This window comes from Lycium barbarum, chromosome 8 (genome assembly GCF_019175385.1).
Source record: "Lycium barbarum isolate Lr01 chromosome 8, ASM1917538v2, whole genome shotgun sequence".
In the NCBI taxonomy this organism is placed as follows: domain Eukaryota; kingdom Viridiplantae; phylum Streptophyta; class Magnoliopsida; order Solanales; family Solanaceae; genus Lycium; species Lycium barbarum.
In genome coordinates this window covers 2,351,059-2,373,483 of record NC_083344.1, presented here as the reverse complement: position 1 = coordinate 2,373,483, position 22,425 = coordinate 2,351,059, and the positions used below count along the sequence as shown (strand labels likewise).

Here is a 22,425-nt window from a genome sequence, read left to right as displayed (position 1 = left end):
TTTTAAAAGAGACATATCTTAAATCCCGTTAAAATATTCCAAACGTAAGCTCCATGCTTCAAAGAATCATTCTACCAAATTGAGGTTTGTATGACCAATAAACTATAAATATCCATCAAATTCGCAGCTACTGTTCATAGCTGGAAGCGCATAGCTACAGACCTCGAAATTCGATCTTCACCGTTCACATTTAAGATCTATATGTTGGGACCACTCAGTTAAAATTTGGGCTCGATCCTATGGAATGTGATTCTTTTTGTTCTTTTTTTTTTTGCATACCTTAACTTTTGTTCAGTTGGACTTGGATTATCAAACAGAAAATTGTTCTAGTTTTATTGATGATGAGAAAAACCTTTTTACTGGTTGAAGATCAAAGGCATTACTCTGTTTTACCTTGCAATGTTCTTAAGCTGTATTTTTTTGTGCAAAATATTGCAGGATGTGAGGAAGTGTGTGTGTCGGTCTGTCCATTCTTTTTTGGTCGGAAATGGGGACCTGTGATTGTTGCGGGGCTATGTTTAATAGCTGGATCGGGGGGGGGGGGGGGGTCAGGGAATTAGGTAAATTTTTTTTCTTTTTTGAAACTGGGTAATTTAAGAAAATTTAGGTTTGCCATCCAAATTGGGTATAAGTGTTATGTTTGTAAACAGCAGGGTATATTTATCCACAATCACTAACGGAGTGTAAAGCTAGCTAATAAAACAAAATAGAGGAGTATATATGATCCTTTTTCCCTTTGTTTTATTACTACTTGGCATATCTAAAAGAAGTCCTTTTGGTCTTTTTATAAACATTAAACCCAATACAATTATTTGGTGCCATTATCTGCTATATTTTGACTTTGCACAAAGCTTAATAAAGAAAGAAACTTTTGAAATTTGTGATTTTAAAACATTTATGTGATTATAAAACTTGCGATCGTAAACACGTAATAGTATGTGTTTGGCAATAAAAGCTTTTAATTAAGAAATTATAAGAATGTCATTATTATCTGAACGGACTAATATGAAAATAGTGACAAACAAAATGAAACGGAAAAAGGAATATAAAGTGAACAAAATATTGTTCCTATGAGAAATCTTGATTAGCTTTCTAATTAAATTAAACTCAACCTAATTATCAATCTCTGTCACTGCTTTCTTTTCTTTTTTCCTTTTAGACTTTGTGGCAGACAACACAAGTGAGGCTCCATTTATTCATGCTTTTGCTTTTTACTTTTGTTTTATTACTACTTGGCATATCTAAAAGAAGTCCTTTTAGTCTTTTTATAAACATTAAACCCAAGACAATTATTTGGTATTATTATTCCTCTTCTCCTCCACACCACACTATTTTAATTCCAGAATTTTGAGCTTCCTGTTGGATCAACAAACAAACAACTCGTTCTTGTTCTTAATTAGTCTCTAAGACTTCGTCTAATTTTTGATACTCTGATCTGTATTGAAGTAGAAATGTGCAATGGAAAAAAAATCAGAAAAGTATAACCAAAAATCCGTTGAATTATTTTGGACTCCGTCTATTTTTAATTATTTTGACAATCTTTGTGGAACCTAATCTGTTGAACGGAAATAAAAAGTCAAATGGATGGAAGTATATTCTTTTTCCTTCAATTGAGAGTCATTTTCTCTAGTGACTCTAGAATCAATTTAACCTAATGGGATGTTAGTTTAGCGTAACACCTGATGCTTAACATCTTCTAAAATTCTTGACAAACATACATTTGCTTAGCCATGTGACAAACTTTTGTGTGACAGTTGAACAACTTCTAAAATTCTTGAAACATATTGTTCTATTGTCACAAAATCTTCTGTTTTTCCTTTTACAGGTCAAATCATTTTTATAAATATACATAAATGTGGTGTTAAATGTTAACCATACACAAAAGCATTAAAAGACAATTCTTTTCTGTTAGTCAATTGGATTCTGCACAACCGCAACTACTACAAATCGTAGTGAGAGAAAAGCCCTTCCCTAACAGAGTTATTTGTCTGAATGATTATCCGACTTTGCCTAGTTAGTTTCCATGCTCATGGAAACACAACTTTTGTTAATAACTGGGCGACTTGCCATAGTCTCAGTTTTGTTTGCAAAGATCAATTTGGTTATAAAATCATCAGTTACCAAAAAAAAATTAAAAATATGATGGATGGATTCATCGGAAAACGAGTAGTAGTAGTATATTAGACTAAAGGTGTAGATCTAGATTGACAGTTCAAAAAGTGATATTAAAATACAATTCATTGACTTGTCAAGTATTTTTATCATCTTGGTCTTCTTAATCAATTGTTAAAATTATTTGCACGCCTCTTTTCTTGACAATATACAACAACAACAAGAGGTTAGGTAGCCTTTGTTTGAAATTATTTTTTAAACAATCAATTTTTTAAAACAAGTTCTTTTTGTACAAACCATTTCGCATCATATACCTTGAAGCACTTTTTGAAATTTAAGGACCATTTTGAGATCATTTTTTTTTTTACTTTAAAGAAAGAGTATTTTTTATTCAAACTGAAAACTATATCTATGACAGTTTTAATATAAAACCGGACGTCGTAAAGATAGTAAGGAATATATTACTTGTTTACTCTTTGATATGAACAAATAAATCCCACACATTAAATCACTAGTTCTTTTAGTTAATAACAAAAAATATGTATCTCAATTATATTAATTGTTGAAAACTTAATTAAATTTGCAGTAAAGACTTTTTGATTTAACCAACCGATATTCGAAATTTACAAATTCGTGCTTTGTATATCGTAATGTTCTTGATTTCTAAAATTTGATTATGAAATCTTTAATTAATAGTGAAGAAATTTCAACCATCTCAAAAATCGTTGAGTGATTAAAAACACTTTTTGATTTATTATGCCATGAATATCACTAACTACGCGTCGCTCTTTCTTTTTATTCATTTTTCTTGATAATAAATAAAAGATCCTTTATTTCTTTTTTCTTTTTGTATAAAGTTACACTAGTTCCACCCCACGTCAAGATTGGCTGGCTTGTAAAGCACGAATAATGCTTTATCTTTTGATAATTCATCACCCTCCAATGTCCGTGAAACAATATTTGTCCTGCTTTCATCTTTCTTTTGCTTTTTCTATGTTAAATACTTTTCTCTATTTTAATATATCTTAAAGATTTTGACAGCTAACTTGCCTTCTCTCATTTTCTTTATGTCAATTCTATTTTTTATGTTGTTCCTTCCTCTCTTTTTTTCCTTCAAATTTGCCCCTTATTCTGTCAATGCATTAATGCGTGCATAAATTTAAATACAAAAATTCACTAAAATGTAATAAAATATAGGATTGAATCAATAAAATATAATAGATTTAATATTAAAAAATTTAAAAATTAAAATATAAAGCTTAAGTCTTAAATTCACCTCTAATTTTGGCTGAACGCTGAATCAATAAGAAAAATAAAGTAATTTTCTACACTAGACACAAATGCTATCATGTCAGTTAAAACTTGTGTGTTTAATTACCCAAACATTGAGTCAACAACCCAATCACAACAGTAATGGGTCGTTTGGTAGACTATATGAGGTATAGAATCAGGGGCGAATTTATGCATAGATTTTGAGTCACGTGAACACATGGTCACTCAACTAAACTCGATATATTATGTGTATAATTCTAAAAATATATCTAATATTAACTAAAGGAACACATGGTCCAAATAAGTTGAGTGGAGCACTGGGTAGAGGCTATGTTTACATCCTCAAGTCACAGGTTCAATCCCCAGCTCTTGCACGTTTTTGCTATTATTTTTTAAAGCTACCTTTTGACCTTCCTTTTAAATTATTAACCAAGTAAAAAACATGTTTTTATTTTATATTGCATCAGATGACTTTTCTTTCATTTATTTCTAATTATACAAAGTCTCAAAAAGCCAAAAAAAAAAAAAAAAAAACTCCATGGAATAATCTACAACGAGAATCGATGTCACTATAAAATTTTATATCTTTCTTCAAGCAATGGTGAATCCATCCTCATGAAATCCTAGATTCGCCTCTGTATAGAAAAGTGCCGATGTAAAATTTTAGTACAATGTTTGGCTGTAAATTTAAGTCGGTACAATTAATATCAGTATTACTTATATACCTTATTCAATACTATTCTCATGTATAGTAAACCATGACATTAACAATATTAAAGTTATTAATACCTGGATATGCAACACAAAATTGCCCTTGACGTCCTACAAAACCTTTTCCCAATCTTGTTCTTGAGTAGATATGTTTTATCAATTTCTTTCCATTTGTAATCCTGTTCTTGAGTATTTCTTTTCTTTTTTCATTTTGTTTATTTTTTGGTTTTCATGCTCTATATTTATATAGGATCGATCACTTCTTTTTCTATTTATCAAGATGACAATTTCTTCGCCAAATAGTTTAAGTGAGAATACCAAGCCTTTTTTTTTTAAAAGAATATATAACTAATTTCTTCTTCTTCAAATACCCATTTTGCATTTTTGTTCTTATCCGTTATCTTCATTATTATTATTTTTAGAAACAATTTTAATACCTGATCTTCTATAAATAAATAAAAAATCCATTTTTGAAGTGCCAAACAGGGTGAAGATTTATTCTGCAAGAATTTTTAGTACTAATTTCTTTTTCTTTTGCTTTGTTTTCAGATACCCATTATGCATTTTTGTTGTTATTTGTTATCTATCATTATTTTTATAAACAAATTAACATCTAATCCTTTGTAAATAAATTTAAAAAAAAATCCATGTTTGCAGCGCCAATAAGGGTGAATATTTATTACTATTTTCTTCTTCATACCCATTCTGTACTTTTTTTTTTTTGGCATAATACATAGATAGGCCCTTCAACTTGCCTCATTTTTTAAGTATGCCCTCCAACTTTGAGTGTGCAAAAATAGGCACCTCAACTTGTCTCCACTTTATCAGTTGAACACTTTAACTAACAAAATGATATCTAGACACCTCCAAAATTTATTACTACTTTCATGCGTTTTTGTTATTATCTGTTATCTCATTATTTTTAGAAACAAATATAACACCTGATCTTTGGAAATAATTTTTTTCTTTTCATTTTTTTGCAGTGCCAAAAAAGGTGAAGATTTATTCCGCAAGAATTGGCGCCATTAAAGATTGATTCTTTACAAGTTTCACACAGATTATTGCTAAGGGTGTGCCTCAAAATCTTGAAAAATGGTGTAAAAATGGAAATTTGGGTATAAAGATTGATTCTTTGCACCAAAATCTTGAAAATTGGTGTAAAAATTAGGAATTTGGGTATAAAGATATAAAGGGCATAAGCATTTGCTCTAAAAATGGGATCTTATCAATTAATTAGAGAGAAAAAAGGTACTAATGATGCAAGATTAAGATGGGATCCACAACAAGGTGATGTTCAAATTCAATTAGAAACCAAGAATTTGTCACCTAGGATTGAGGTTATTACAAGTGAATCAACAAAGGATAATGATTTGGAATTAGCTTTCCAAAAATTTGTTGTATCACCAACATCTCCATTGTCTACTACATTGCCTAAATCAAGTGGTGATCATATTGGCAGTCGGTATTTTAGTAAGGCTAATAAGAATGGTTCTAATGGTCGCCTTCTTTCGCTTGACATTTTTCGCGGGCTCACTGTTGCAGTAATTTTTCTCATCTACCCTTTTTTTTTTAAATTTAATTTTTGTTAACTTGCATATTATTAGGAAGAAAAAGATCAGTATAGGTGGTATCTTATAATTGCATGTTGTTATAAACTTTTAAATATACATGATGTTACAAAGATCCAGTAGCCCAATAAATCAACAATAGTGGTAGCTAGCTATTCTTTAAGATAGTTCTCCCACTTGATACAGACAATCTTTCACATCGATCATGGGTCGTTTCTTGCAAAATTAAAAATGATGGGTCTTTGTTTGCAAAATATAAACCTATGAGTCAAAATATATATTATAAAAAATTAAAATTACAACTTCAAAATTACTAAATATATAAGTATTTTAAACAGACAAAAAAAAAATTAAGACAAGTAAACTGTAAAAAGAGGGAATAGTAGTTTCAAATCTTCTACCCATATTCCATATTCATTCAAAATACTTTGGGATTGATGGAGTAGAGAACATTGAACTAGTAGAATTTTGAGGCTCCATTACTCTACGTGGTCGTTTGGTTTGAGGTCAAAATAGTCCCGGGATTACAATCTCGGGACTAATTTATACCATCTGTTGGTATTATTTTATACCATCTGAAAGATGGTATAAAATAATACCAGTATAAGTGGGTTAAGAAGGTATAAGTTGAGTTATTCCAGCACTAATTTTTATACCACGTTTGGTACAAGGTATAAAATAATCCCGGGATAAATCTATACCTTATACCAAACGTGGTATAAAAATTAGTACCGATATAACCCATGTTATACCTTAAACCAAACGACCACTACTAGTTTTTATTGGAGTTGTAAGTATAGAAGGTCACATGTCCCCATAATCCGAGGATTTCACGTATTTGAGGTAAGAATCGAACTCTACCTATGAATTTAGCTTTTAATCTTACGTGTATCATTATGTGTGAAGTACAATCAAGTTAAGAGATTGAAATATGATATGACAACTTGGAAATTGTGGGGCTACAAGCATATTTAATTGTATTTTGGCGTCTAATTGATCATGGTGACATTAATCTAGTCACTATGAAAAACATAGTTAAGATAACCTGCACTGTGATTAATTTTCTAGCACTTGAATAGATTAAATTATGAAGTGGATATGGGTAACTCTAAACTATGTGTTGCTTTAGGGATTCGTTTGACAAATTGAGTAATTTGACTAGGAATTGAGTTCGTTGGCATATGGACTTGAACTCTGAGTCCTTTTTTTCTTCACGAAAAAACATGATTTTGAAGTTTTATTGTTAACTGTGGGCATCTATATTGAATGGATTTTGAAATTGGAGAAATTGCACGTTTTGTCCTTCAAATGGGCTGGTCTTTAATTTTTGCCTTTAGCAATGGGACTTATGCCTAGCGGGGCATAAGTTCTTTAAGGGTGCGGGACATAAGTTGTGGGATATTATGATTCGAAAATATATATAGCAAAAATTAAAGATCAGCATAAAACAGGGGGAAAAATGTAGATTACCCGTTTTATTTTTTTTTCTCATCTCAAAGAAACCAAAATATGGGTTATAATATTGTATGTGAATTATAGGTTTGCAATGTAAGTTTTGAGTTTTTTTTTTTTTTTTTTTTTTTTGCAATGTAAGTGAGTAAATTGTATATTTATAAAATTTTGCCCATTATATATTTATTTGGTCATAGGGATCAGTTCAATATTTGAACTTTAAATGAACACTCTCATACGTAATTTCTGGAGGCGAATTTGGACTACAAATTGAGCCCCAAACGGATAGCGGTGACACCAAATGAATTAAATATTAAATGGTTATTTTCACAAACAATTCAGGGCCGTTTAAGTATATATATTATTTCAGTATTTGCATATGGTGAACTTCAATATTTGCAAATATTAGTTTGGTCACGAGAATTATCCAAATACTGAACTTCAATCAAATGAGATACAAATTGATTTTCTTTGATTAATCATCGATTAACATTTACAAACTTTTCTAATTTCAAATAGAGCTCACAAACAAGAGTTTTGATTTTCTTTCATTAATGCATCAATTAACATTTACAAACTTTTCTAATTTCAAATATAGTTCACAAACAAGTGGTGATTTCAACTTACCGCGTTTTCTTTTACTAACCTCGACTTCAATTTATTTTTTTCTCCTTTCTCAAATATTGTCTAAATTTTTTCAATTTCAACTTTAGACACTCCTTTTTTCAACCTCCACTCAAATATTGCATAAATGCATGCCTACTTCATTTTCACTTTAGTTAAATAGGCAAAAACGTAAAGAAGAAAGATACAAACTAGAAGTGTTATGATGAAAATTCTTGAGATACTCCACCCAAAAAATATATATGCCCTTTGGTCCCCGAGAACTAGGTGCTGGCATTCAATTTTATTTTCCTTTAATATTCTCGTGGAATTTTTGCCAAAAACTTTTTGATTACATAGATATATAAAAAATAAAAAAATTAAGAGCATCTCAGCTTGAGAAAGTTGATGAGTCCCTAGCAAAGTAATCACTCTTGGAAGGAGCACTATAGTTTTCTGATTATGAGAAGTTCTGGAAAATATTGAAGAAAAAAAAGTTGTTCAAACTGGGGTCCTATTTTTTTCCCAACAAGGTATGGATCGTGACAATTCTAAATAATGATCTTTTGCCTCATATGTGGATAGCATTAAAATTAAAATAGAAGAAATAGAAGAGGCTATGTGGATAGAAAAAAAATCCCTCTCACCGATGAAATTATTAGTCTACCCATTTTTTAACAAGAAACAGACCTGATTCATCCGGAAAAAAAAATTATCACGTGACTTTAAAATAATAAGTCTACTAAACAAATGAGTAGAAATTGGGTGCGGCCAAAATGCAATATTTTAACAAAGGAAATTGGCAATCACAGATTCCATGACATGAATTTGTAAGGTCTAAGACAACACGCAAAAGAAAAGCTAATAAAATGAATAAAACTTTTTTCACTTTCGGATTAAATTAAACTAAACCTAATTATCAATCTCTGTTACTGTTTTCTTTCCTTTTTTTCCTTTTAGACTTTGTGGCAGACAGGTGAGGCACCATTTATTTGTGCTTTTACTTTCTACTTTTGTTTTAGGGAAAGAGGTCAAATATATCTCTCTATTTTATTTTATTAGCTAACTTTATCCTTCGTTAGTGATTGTGGATAAATATATCCCTGCCGTCTATAAACTTTTATTTTTTTTGTTCTAAAAAATCACTACAACAAAAGACATATATAGCTACGAAATCTTAGCTATGAATTTATAAAGCATGGCTAGTACTTAGTAATAGCCACAAAAATTTAAATTCCGTGGCTATTTACAAATTCGTAAAATTTCTTAGCCACGAAAATTAAATTGACAAAGCTAATTCTTCGTTTTTGCCACAATTGCTAAAAATCGTGGCAATTATTACTTAAATAGCTACAACGTTATTGTTGTAACAAAATTTCGTAGCTAATTATTAACTTTTGCCACGAGTTGAAACTAACTGTAGCAATAGTTACCTTTTAGCCACAATAAATTATTTGAAACACAATGCTGTAGCTAAATAAATACTTTTGCTTCAAATTATCAAAAATTGTGGCAATAGTTAAATGATATAGCCACAGAATTTTTGCTATAACAAAATTGCATGGCTAATTATTAATTTTTGCCACGAGGTAAAACTTATTGTAGCAATACTCACCTTTTAGCCACAACAAATTATTTGAAACAAAATGTTGTAGCTAAATAAAAACATTTGCTTCAAGTTTTTAAAATTTGTGGCAATAGTTAAATGATATAGCCACAAATGTTTTGCTATAACAAAATTTCGTAGCTAACTATTAATTTTTGCTACGAGTTGAAACTAACTGTAGCAATAGTAATCTTTTAGCCACAATAAATTATTTGAAATAAAATATTATAGCTAAATGCATATTTTGCTTCAAGTTCTAAAAATTGTGGCAATAATTAAATGATATAGCCACATAGTTTTTGCTATAACAAAAATCAGTAGCTAATTATATTGCAGCAATTTTTTGCATGACTTGAAACTTACTGTATCAGTATTATCCTTTTAGCCACAAAAATTTATTAAAAAAAATATTATAGCTAAATATATATATATATATATATCGTGATAAACTTCATACCTAATCATTATTTTTAATCGGTAGTTGAAATTTGGTCTAGAAATAATAATCTTTTAGCCACATTAAACAATTTTCGTACAGTTGAAGTTACCATAAAGCAGTACTACTCACAATAATTAGTTCTAACAAATTTTTATACGGAGATAAAGAGTTACAGAAATATGTATTTAGATGCGCTTTCTAAGAGATTTCTACATTCTGATAGGTATAAATGCTTACATAAACATACTTGATGAATGTTTTACAAACATACTTGTAAGTTTCAAATATAATTTGACTAAATAGTAATTATATCTAATAACCTTTGATTATGTAATTATAGCGAATTTTTTGATTAAGTAATTATATTGAATTTAAAATTCAAACTTCACTAAATCTCACTCAAGTTCATCTTGATCAAGTGCTTCGAGAATTATTATTTGAATCGAACCTATTCAATTGGACAATTCATCTATCGATCTAGTGTAATTAGCAGGGGCGAAGCTAGCTTATCGCTTGCAGGTTCGGCCAAATCCAGTAGCTTTGGTCCAAATTCTATATTTGTATTAAAAAATTATTTAATATGTATAAATTATTAATTTAGAATCCAATAACTTTGAAGGACTAGTTCAACACATAAATTTAGAATCCTAGCTCTGCCTCTGATAATTAGGTGGTGATCGTTCTTTTTGATTTAATTTCACATGGCCTTATTGTAAGTTTCAGATATAATTTAAATAAATAGTTAGATTATATCTAATTAAATTAAATTGACTTCTTATATTGGATTTAAACATAACTTCATTAAGGGTCGCTAAAGCTTCACTCTGAACTAGTGCTTAAAAATTTGTTATTTAGACTCAGGCCTCTATTATTTAGACAATACCTTACACCGATTTAATATGATTAGATGTTCATAATAATTCGATTTAATTTAATTTTACGGGATCTAAGTTTAAATATAATTTATATAAATAAGTAATAATGTCTAAATATCTAAGCCCAATTCAAGCTTCGTCCTGATCTAGTGCTTCAAGAATCGTGCATATGCAAACTCGCACAATTTAATACTAACAAATAACAAACCTATTGGGACAATAACTTTATTAATTTCTACTATTTCAATTACTTAATGACTATTGAAATTTTAATTATAATTAGTAATATTCAGGATTAATAATTTAATATAGCTAATATAGAAGTGAATATTTATCATAATTTAGATCAATTAATTCAGATGTATTCAATGTTTGGTTAAAAACCGATTCAAAACGTAAAGCGAAGCAAATCAATTTTTTGTAAAGTTTCAGTTTGGTTTTATTAATATTTTGTTTTATATATACACATCCAAAATATATTAACTTTTATAAAAAACTTTAAATACTTTGTATATTTTTTCATGAAAAAATTACCTATCTCTACTAGATTAATGGGCTTTACACTTTAAGCTCATTTTTAAAAAGAAAATCATAATTCCAAACTCAATTATTCAAAGAAAATCGTAAATCCAAACTCAATTATTTAAAGAAACAACTATGATATATACCTATATCTCTTTGTATTTCTTATGAACTTGATTAAATCTTATATATAGATTTAAGACATTTTTCTTTATAATTCAAGAAAATATGTAGCCACCACAATAAATGTTAAAAACGGATTATAAGTTGGAAAAGGATGATTTTTTTTAATGGTAGGAAAAAAAAATGAAAGAGAGAAATACCATTTGATTTTTAAAACTGTAAAAATCAAACCAAACCAATGGATGTGAATTATATTTGGTTTGGTTTTAATAATTAAAAAACCGACTTATTGATTTAATTTTGATCTAAACCAAAAACTGACCCAACCGACCATGAACATACCTAAAAGAAGTACTAACCACAAACAATGTTCAATAATTAACAAGTTATAAACTAAAATGGATAAAATTAATTACTTTACACCTAATTACAATGGAATTAAGAAAAATCTACCTAACTTTTTTTTTTGGTTTGATTATTAGAACGTAGGAGGGTAACGTGATGACTTCATAATAGTTCCTCTAATTACGAAATCAATATAAAAGTAAAAGCTGTGCTTAAATTTGAAGAGTAGACCTAATTAATAACACAAAAAACAAAAACAAAAAAGTTCCCTCCAATTTATTTCCACTATTTTTTTACCCCAAAATCACAACTTTATATTCCTATTAAAGAGAATAGAGAGCCAAAACCCTAAAAGACTGAGCACTCAAGAGAAAGCCAAAAAAAGGTGTCGTCATCTCAATCCCTAGTTTCAATTTTTGTTCTCAAGCCATAGCTAAGGTAAATTTTATATCCTTTTTCTTTTGTTGCTTGCTTTTCCCATTATTATTTAAATTAAACAAAGTTTCTTTTTGCCTTGTTAGATACATAAAACATCCACGTTCTTGTAAATTTTTTATTTTACTTCTTCTCTTATTTACAATTTTGTTTAACGAAAAATTTTATTCAATTATTAAAATGTCATTTACAACAACAGAATTTTGTTCACGAACTGCATGTTATTTATTTATAATGCTTATGTTTTCATAATTTTTTTTTTATAAATAATTATGGCTTGATAAAACTTATGCTACCGAAAGATTGTGATATTTTTATGAGTATTTTTCTTCGAGAAAAAAGTGATAGGAATAACCTGTCAGAAGAGGTGAACAAAGCAGTTATGGGAGTACACGAATTTGCGTATTCCACAAGTACTCTTTATTTTTTTTTACTTCTATCAATATTTTTACTTGACGTTATCTATTTGATCTTTAATTTATATAAGAATACTTTATTGTATCATTTTCTTATTTGTTTTTATTTGTTATTGCAGCTTGTGGAGAGTGATGAAAATCAAAATCGAAGGGGACATGAATAATTATTTTTTCTCTTGTAAAAATATATTGATATGCATGAATAAAATGATATTTCATTATTTTGAATGATATTGTTGAGCCTTTGTTAAGTCATTTTTCTAATATATTTTATCTATTACACAATTGAAGATATTCTGTTACAGTTGTCTATTAAATTCAAGTAAAAAATAAATTCTTAGCTACATTTATAAATTATTGTGGCTAACATTATTTGTGCTAAATATGTTGCAGCTACAATTTTTTTTGAATTGGTAACACATGCATATTATAGCTACGCAAATAAGAAAATGATTTCATTTCCATAGCAAATAAAAAAAAATCTTTTTCTATAATTTATCCCTCCTAACAAAATAAGTTGTGAAATCCTAGCTATGAGTTTTGAATTCGTAGCTAGACATATACTTTTATAATTGCCACGCATCAAGAACATGGCTATAAATGTTCACTTTCCGTAGCTGATGAAGATTTTTTAGCTATCATGCTATATATTTCATGGTTAAAGGTATGAACTTTTAGCTACATATAAAAGTATTTGTGGCAAATACATTAATTCATAGCTATGGAATTTTTAATTCGTAACTAAATCTGAGTACTATTGCTACGAGATTAAGTTATAGAAATAGCCATAAAATTTGAGTTTGTGTGGCAAACAGATTGAATCTTTTGCTACAATACAACACTCTGTGGCCACAATATGAAGATAGCTATAAATTTTATTTGTCGTGGCAAAAAAATAAAATCACTTGCTATAAGTATATTTTTCGTGGCAAATTTCTTTTACCATCGCAACTACAAACAAAAATATTCCATAGCAATAGGTATAAGTCCTTAGCCACGGACCATGTAAAGTCTGTAGCTAACTTTTAGCTACGCTACATTTTGCTACGAATGCTACAGGAAAAAATATTGTGGCTAAAATGTTTAGCCACGAAAAATTTCATATTTAGCTTCAACGTATTTTATAGCAATATATGCCTTGTGTTGTAGTGAATTTTCCTATGGAATGTGATTCTTTTTGTTCTTTTTTTTTTTTGCATACCTTAACTTTTGTTCAGTTGGACTTGGATTATCAAACAGAAAATTGTTCTAGTTTTATTGATGATGAGGAAAACCTTTTTACTGGTTGAAGATCAAAGGCATTACTCTGTTTTACCTTGCAATGTTCTTAAGCTGTATTTTTTTTGTACAAAATATTGCAGGATGTGAGGAAGTGTGTGTGTCGGACTGTCCATTCTTTTTTGGTCGGAAATGGGGACCTATGATTGTTGCGGGGTTGTGTTTAATAGCTGGGTCGGGGGGAGGGGGGTCAGGGAATTAGGTAAAAAAAAAATCTTTTTTGAAATTGGGTAATTTAAGAGAATTTGGATTTGCCATCCAAATTGGATATAAGTGTTATGTTTGTAAACAACAGGGGTATATTTATCCATAATCACTAACGGAGTGTAAAGTTAGCTAATAAAATAAAATAGAAGAGTATATATGACCCTTTTCCCTTTGTTTTATTACTACTTGGCATATCTAAAAGAAGTTCGTCCTTTTGGTCTTTTTATAAACATTAAACCCAATACAATTATTTGGTGCCATTATCTGCTATACTTTGACTTTGCACAAAGCTTAATAAAGAAATAAATTTTTGAAACTTGTGATCTTAAAATATTTATGTGATTATAAAACTTGCGATCGTAAACATGTTATAGTATGTGTATGGCTATAAAAGCTTTTAATTAAGAAATTATAAGAATGTCATTATTATCTGAACCGACTAATATGAAAATAGTGCCGAACAAAATGAAACGGAAAAAGTAATATAAACTGAATAGAATATTGTTCCTATGAGAAATCTTGATTAGCTTTCTAATTAAATTAAACTAAACCTAATTATCAATCTCTGTCACTGCTTTCTTTTCTTTTTTCCTTTTACACTTTATGGCAGACAAGTGAGGCTCCATTTATTCATGCTTTTGCTTTCTACTTTTGTTTTATTACTACTTGGCATATCTAAAAGAAGTCCTCTTAGTCTTTTTAAAAACATTAAACCCAAGACAATTATTTGGTATTATTATTCCTCTTCTCCTCCACACCACACTATTTTAATTCCAGAATTTTGAGCTTCCTGTTGGATCAACAAACAAACAACTCATTCATGCTCTTAATTAGTCTCTAAGACTTCGTTTAATTTTTGATACTCTGATCTGTATTGAAGTAGAAATGTGCAACGGAAAAAAAGTCAGAAAAGTATACCAAAATTCCGTTGAATTATTTTGGACTCCGTCTATTTTTAATTATTTTGACAATCTTTGTGAAACCTAATCTATTGAACGGAAATAAAACGTCAAAAATGGATGGAACTATATTTTTTTTCCTTCAATTGAGAGTCATTTTCTCTGGTGACTCTAGAGTTAATTCAACCTAATGGGATGTTAGTTTAGTGTAACGCCGGATGCTTAACATCTTCAAAAATTCTCGACAAACATACATTTGCTTAGCCCTGTGACAAACTTTTCTGTGACAGTTGAACATCTTCTAAAATTCTTGAAACATATTGTTCTATTGTCACAAAATCTTCTGTTTTTTCTTTTACAGGTCAAATCATTTTTATTAATGTACATCAACGTGGTGTTAAGTGTTAACCATACGCAAAAGAATTAAAAGACAATTCTTTTCTGTTAGCCAATTGTCTTCTGCATAACCACAACTACTACAAATCGTAGTGAGAGAAAAGCCCTTCCCTAACAGAGTTATTTGCCTGAATGGTTATCTGATTTTGCCAGTTAGCTTCCATGCTCATTTTAGATGGAAACACAACTTTTGTTGATAACTGGGCGACTTGCCATAGTCTCAATTTTGTTTGTAAAGATCAATTTGGTTATAAAATAATCAGTTACCAAAAAAAATTAAAAATATAATGGATGAATTCATCTGAAAACGAGTAGTAGTAGTATATTAGACTAAAGGTGTTGATCTAGATTGACAGTTCATTGGTGATATTAACATACAATTCATTGACTTGTCAAGTATTTTTATCATCTTGGTCTTCTTAATCAATTGTTAAAATTATTTGCACGTCTCTTTTCTTGACAATATACAACAACAACAACACGAGGTTAGTTAGCCTTTGTTTGAAATTATTTTTTCAACAATCAAATTTTTAAAACAAGTTCTTTTTGTACAAACCATTTGGCATCATATACCTTGAAGCACTTTTTGAAATTTAAGGACCATTTTGAGATCAATTCTTTTTTTTTTTTTACTTTAAAGAAAGAGTATTTTTTATTCAAAGAAAACTATATCTATGACAGTTTTAATATAAAACCTGACGTCGTAAAGATAGTAAGGAATATATTACTTGTTTATTGTTTGATATGAACAAATAAATCCCACACATCAAACCACTGGTTCTTTTAGTTAATAACAAAAAATATGTATCTCAATTATATCAATTGTTGAAACTTAATTAAATTTGCAGTAAAGACTTTTTTATTTAACCAACCGATATTCGAAATTTACAAATTCGAGCTTTGTATATCATAAAGTTCTTGATTTCTAAAATTTGATTATGAAATCTTTAATTAATAGTGAAGAAATTTCAACCATCTCAAAAATCGTTAGAGTGATTAAAAACACTTTTTGATTTATTATGCCATGAATATCACTAATTAAGAGAGTGATTAAAAACACTTTTTGATTTATTATGCCATGAATATCACTAACTAAGCGTCGCCCTTTCTTTTTATTCATTTTTCTTGATAATAAATAAAAGATCCTTTGTTTCCTTTTTCTTTTTTGTATAAAGTCACTAGTTCGACAACATCACGTCAAGATTGGCCGGCTTGTAAAGCACGAAAAATGCTCTATCTTTTGATAATTCATCACCCTCCAATGTCCATGAAACAATATTTGTCCTGCTTTCATCTTTCTTTTTCTTTTTTATGTTAAATACTTTTCTCTATATTAATGTACCTTAAAAATTTTGACAACTACCTTGCCTTCTCTCATTGTCTTTATGTCAATTCTATTTTTTATGTTGTTCCTTCCTCTCGGCTTTTCCTTCAGATTTGCCCCTTATTATGTCAATGCATTAATTTGAATACAAAAATTCATTAAAATGTAATAAAATATAGGTTTGAATCAATTAAATATAATAGATTTAATGTTGAAGATTTTCAAATTAAAACGTAAAGCTTAAGTCTTAAATTCACCTCTAATTTTGGCTGAGTGCTGAATCAATAAGAAAAATAAAGTAATATTATTTTCTGCACTAGTACAATATTTGGCTGTAAATTTAAGTCAGTAGAACTAATACCCTTATGGCTCTAAAATACCCCCTCCATGCTCCCGTCAACCTTTTGGCTCTAAAATGTCCTTATTTTTAAGGATGCCCTATGAAATTAATCTTAATGAATTTATTTATTAAGCCATCAACTATTACTCCCTTCAATGTATGTGAATCTTTTTCGATTACAAGGATCAAACTTTATAACGTTACCGTAAATTTTGACATAAATTTTTCAAGTTTGTAAAAATAAAATTTATATTTAGAAACTACATAAAAAGTACTATAAGTCATGGTAATTTATAATATAAATAATTTAAAAAAAAATATAAGAAAAACGTGATCAAAGAACTACATTGTTGACTCCCAAAATAAATTGAAACAGAGGCAGACAGTGGCAGTGGCCATCATCCAACTACCCCCGAGATAGAGCGAACCCATAGGATACGTCATAAATAACTTTATCTGAATCGTCTTCCCATGCTGAATCATAATCCTCAACAAATACATAACCACACTTAAGCTGTTAAAGAGAGTAAAAGAAAACATTTTTGCAAAACAATTAATTAAAACATCACAAAATCATCTTGCATAGAATCCCAGAAACAATTCTATTCAAACCAATTCCACACACTCAATAAAACCCAAAACAAAAGGAAATTAAACACTCAAAAACCAAAGCAAAATATTCAAGTTTGAGATAAGCTCTCATTGAGAGTCCTGAAATCTGATTAATGCTTCTACAATGTGAATGTCTTCAAGTGGTTCACAACAATACCCGCATCTGCCATTTTATTTTTCACTAAGAGCTAGTTGCTTCTCCTGTTTCACCCAAATTGTAAGACATAAATAATGTATTCAATAAAAGACAACAAACTTATCAATTACCTAAATGAAAGAGGAATTATAATGTTCACTTAATGGTGAGTCTCATTTTCTATAGAATTATATTTAACTTCATATTAGTTCCTCCAATCTACACTGAAACAGTTTTAATAATTTTTAGTATTCAAATTTTCATCAAGAAACTCTCCAATGTGCTAATAATAATAATAATAATAATTTGTAATTGTAAGATATGTGTTTTCGAAGTTATTTTCATTCTAGTACTAAACACCAACAAACATTTTTTAGGAAAGTATACCCCATGAAAATCAAAATAATTACTTTTGTCATACAAGATAAAATCTCAGCCATAATTAATTTACTTATAGCCAATTGTTTGTAATTGACTTTTATTAGTAAGTTTGTGATGTAAAAAAAAAACCTAATACTAAGAGATGTGCGGCAGAATGAATGAGTAAAATCAATTAAAGAAATGGGTCATTAGGGATTGGGATCTTCTTACCTCTGCTATTATGCTTGAAAAGCTTCATGAATAACGACATCTCTCCAACTTCTCCACGCCTTTCATTCTCTCGGGAATCTCCTTTAGCTTTGGACAGTCATAGATACCGAGACCTTTAATGAGAGGCATTGCACTTGTGCCTAAATCCCATCTTTCTAGGTTTGGAAGAGTATCAAGACGAAGGATCTCCAGTTGACTGAAGCTGCTTTCACTGCAGGTAATTTCTTTTCCTTCATAAGCTCCTACTAATTTGAGATCCCTTAGCTTTGACAACATTCCCAGAATAGGCATCGGATCTTCCATGAGTTGTGAGTCATCAAGGATCATCATTGTGATTGAATTTGGAAATGGGGGCAGTTTTTCTATTCTCCCAACTAACCTCAATTTCTGGAGCTTTTGACAAGAACTAAAAAATTCGAGGGCTGGGAATGATTCATCACCAAAACACCACAATTCGAGAGTGCTAAGGCTTTTCAAGCTGCTAATGTTATTTAGGGAGTAAGATTCCTCAACAGTATCCATGCTTAATTCTCGAAGATTGACCAAATCAACAGGGTTAACATCTCGCCACTGATCAGGACAAATGCGTCTAAGAACTTGAAGACTTGTGAGTTTGTTTATATGTTGCAGAGGTTCTGTGTATAGAACTTCTAAATGTCTTAGATTTACTAGGTTAGCTGTCTCAGGAGGTAGTCGGCAGTAGCCTCCACCAGTAATTGGAGAATGGAGTGTTAGTAAATTCTTGAGGTTGCCTATGGAGGAGGGGATATCAACATGACCTGTAAAGCCTAAGTATCTGAGGCTGTACAAACTTCCTATGGCATCTGGTAGTGTAACTCTGTCATAACCAAACTCCAAGTATAGCACATATAAATGTTGGAACATATTGCGGAACTTTATCCTATCCAGCTTAAGACCTTCTAGATCAAAGAATGTAACTGACCTTAACTTTAATTTGGAAAGATCAAGAGTGAGGTACCTTTCTCCTTGACCATGGATGGTATGTCTATGACATAAGGAGGAAATGGATTGCTTTCTCGGACCATAAGTGTCAAGGAAGTTTACCTCCAATGCCTTTTGTATGGCAAGATCCCGAAGTAGATCATGAATCCTACATTCAGTAACTTCTTCCCAAAATGTCTCTACCACTTGAACCAAGCTTCGCCTTATCAGCTCATTCAGGAAGTCTTGAGCTACATCCTCCATTCTTTCTTCTCCTCTTGGTATCAATCCATCAGCCATCCACAACCACATTAGGTTTTTAGCAATAATCGGACGATCTTCAGGAAAAATACCCAAGTAAAGAAAACAGTATTTGAGCACAGTTGGCAAATCATTGTAGCTCAGTGATAGTATGTCCGAGATTGCAATGGAGTCATTTTTCACATGGCTCCAAAGGTGTTCCTTCACTCTTTCCCATTCTTCTAGCCCCCTTTTATGTGAAAGAAGCCCGCTTAGTGTAGCAATTGCAAGAGGTAAGCCTCCACATTTTCCCACCATATCCCTAGCCAGCGTTTCCATTGCTGGGATCATTGCCTCAATGTCGAGTAGTTTCCTGCAAAAGAGGTCCCAACTTTCTTCTTCTATTAGGAAACGGAGGTTATGGGGAAGACCATTGTCATCTGCTCTTTTGGCCACATCCGCATTGCGCGTGGTAATAATAATTCTGCTTCCATTATTGCTATCTGGGAGTGCTCTTTCCAGACTTTGCCATGCTTCTCTCTGCCATACATCATCGACCACCAGAAGGTATTTTTTCTCTTTCAGTAGATCCTGAAGGTGCTCTTCTAGATCAGTGACCGTCATCTTTTCCATTAGATCTAGAGTTCCCCTATCACGTCCTTGGATGGATTTGACGATAATCTTAAAAAGATACATGGTGTTATACTGTTGAGAAACATATACCCAAGCACGTGCATTGAAGATATCGGTTAGGCTAGGGGAGTGGTAGAGATGTTTTGCAAGAGTAGTCTTGCCTAACTCGCCCATGCCATAAATGGAGATGACGGTTCGGCGTGGCTCTTCTTTGACAAGTTCAGCAAGCAATATTTCTACGACATCCTCAAAGCCAACAAAAATCTGATCCTGCTTATCCATGTAGGAGATAGTTCTCCTCAAGCCAGATCTCTGATTGTTTGGCCTATAATTATTTGGCCCTTCTCCTACATTATTGATATCTCTAATACCATAAGTCTCTCGCTTGCGAGAGATATCCGTGATTCGCTTCTTGAGGGATTGAATTTCCTTGCTAACCTTGTAGAGTTTGGCCTCCTTCCTACATACGCAAGCGCAAGCCTTAAGACGACTAGCAAATCCTCCCTCATCACCTTTACGAGCCTCGAAACTGTAAGTCTCCAGTATAGCGACAACGTCATTAGCAAAATCGTTAATTTGAAACACCCATTGTTGAACTCTTTGATCTCCAACTTGCTTTTCTTCTGCATCTTTGAGGAAAGACTGCATGAAGAGAAGCTCATCTCGCAGCCACTGCACTTTCTCTCTCAGACTTAACCGCAGGTTAACTTCCTGTATGAGGAAATTCCCCAGGCTTTCAACTGCAAATGACACAAAGGCATCAACCATTTTCAAGAGTCTTGATATTTAGTATACTCAGAGCTGGAAAAAAATGGGCTGTATGGAAAAATTGGAAGAAAGCTGGAGAAAGAGAAACAGTAGAGATAAAACTAAGATCAAGTTGAAGAATCTGAAGCTGTTGATTGTGAGTTTGATAAGAGATAAATACTTTTTTTGTGTTAATGAATTGAATGTTTAAGATGGTCCATTTATAATGTGATTAAAGCATAAAAAATCCGAATAAACATGGGGCTTGTGGAAAAATTTATGTGGGGAAAAGTTAAAAGTAACAATTATATGTGTTGCACATTGGTACACTACCTAATAATTCTGTTTGGACAATAATGGGGAAATGATAAAGAAAAATTAGAGCAATGAAAGTGAAATGTGTCCCATTTGTTATAGCCAATAAGTGGTGCTGCATAAAAAGTAAAGAAATTTGTTATAGTAATGCAAATGAGTATCTGTGACAGAAAATTTGTTGTAGCATGAGAATATCACTAAGGGCCTGTTTGGAAAGCCACCCAGGTAATTGGAATTGGGTGTAATTGGGTGTAATTACACAGTTTGGCCTGTTTGTTTGACCAGGTAATTACACAGTTAGGTGGGAATTGGGTGTAATTGACAGGGTGTAATTACACTCTCCAATTCTCAAGGGGAGGCTGAGAATTGGGTGTAATTACACCCTGTAATTACAAGGTTACTTTTTAGTCTGTTTATTTTTTTACTTTAATTCTTTTTTATTTTTAATTTATTTTATTTCTATTATTTTAATTTTTTTTATTTTAAATATTTTTTTATTTCTATTATTTTAATTTCTTTTTTATTTTTACTTTTTTATTATTTTTATTTTTTAAAATGTATTTTTCTTTTTATATTATTTTTTTTATTTTTTTTTTCATTCCCAACCTTTACTTCTTGTGATTCCATGTAATTGCTCGTATTTTTTTTTTATTTTTTTATTTTATTCATTTAGCATAACCGTGTTATTATTCTAATATTTGAAACTACACCTCTTAATATTGGAAAGAATGAGTTATTAACAAACTTGACATATAACAGGTGATGTTATTAAAGTATAATTTCATTGTGAATAGGGTTATAGACTTATATTTTTCCTTTCTTTTGAATTATTTACTTAAGTTACGTTGGAACTTACTTATGTAATGTTGGAATTTGACATAAGAGTATTATGTTGAACTTTTTCTTTTGGATTTTGAATTTAGGTTATATTTTGAATTTTAAGTTATTTGCTTTCACATTGCATGTTGTTTATTTTTCACTTACATTTGATGAATTTTTTGTGTCAAACATCTGAATAATGTTATGGCATTATATTTATTAATATTATTTTTTTATCAAACATCCAATCCATGACGTTCTCACAAAAAAAGTCTTCTTTTAAGTTTTATAATTAATTAAAATTAAATATTAATTTGAAAAATATATATCAATTATTTTTGTTACAATATTAGTTACAAATATATGATTATTAATTAATATATTTTCAAGAAACAATGTGTTATTAAATAAATAATTTAATATCATTTATAAAGGAAATATTTTTTAAATATTAATTTTAAATTAAA

The 22,425-nt window shown here is 30.2% G+C and overlaps 1 protein-coding gene across 1 annotated transcript; it reads right to left on the bottom strand.

Annotated features, from left to right (window-relative positions):
• Positions 1-17,480: 17,480 nt before the first annotated feature.
• Positions 17,481-21,211, bottom strand: LOC132605665 (disease resistance protein RPP13-like). The gene is made up of 2 exons (XM_060318826.1): positions 18,263-21,211; positions 17,481-17,736 (listed from the first exon to the last, which is right to left on the bottom strand). Exon 1 carries the CDS (start codon positions 20,843-20,845, stop codon positions 18,287-18,289), a length of 2,559 nt encoding a protein of 852 aa, XP_060174809.1. The 5' UTR covers positions 20,846-21,211; the 3' UTR covers positions 17,481-17,736; positions 18,263-18,286.
• Between the last annotated feature and the right edge of the window lie 1,214 nt (positions 21,212-22,425).

What these genes read in the sequence shown, in the direction of transcription:
- LOC132605665 (XM_060318826.1), bottom strand. Translation starts at nt 20,845, where the DNA reads ATGGTTGATGCCTTTGTGTCATTTGCAGTTGAAAGCCTGGGGAATTTC.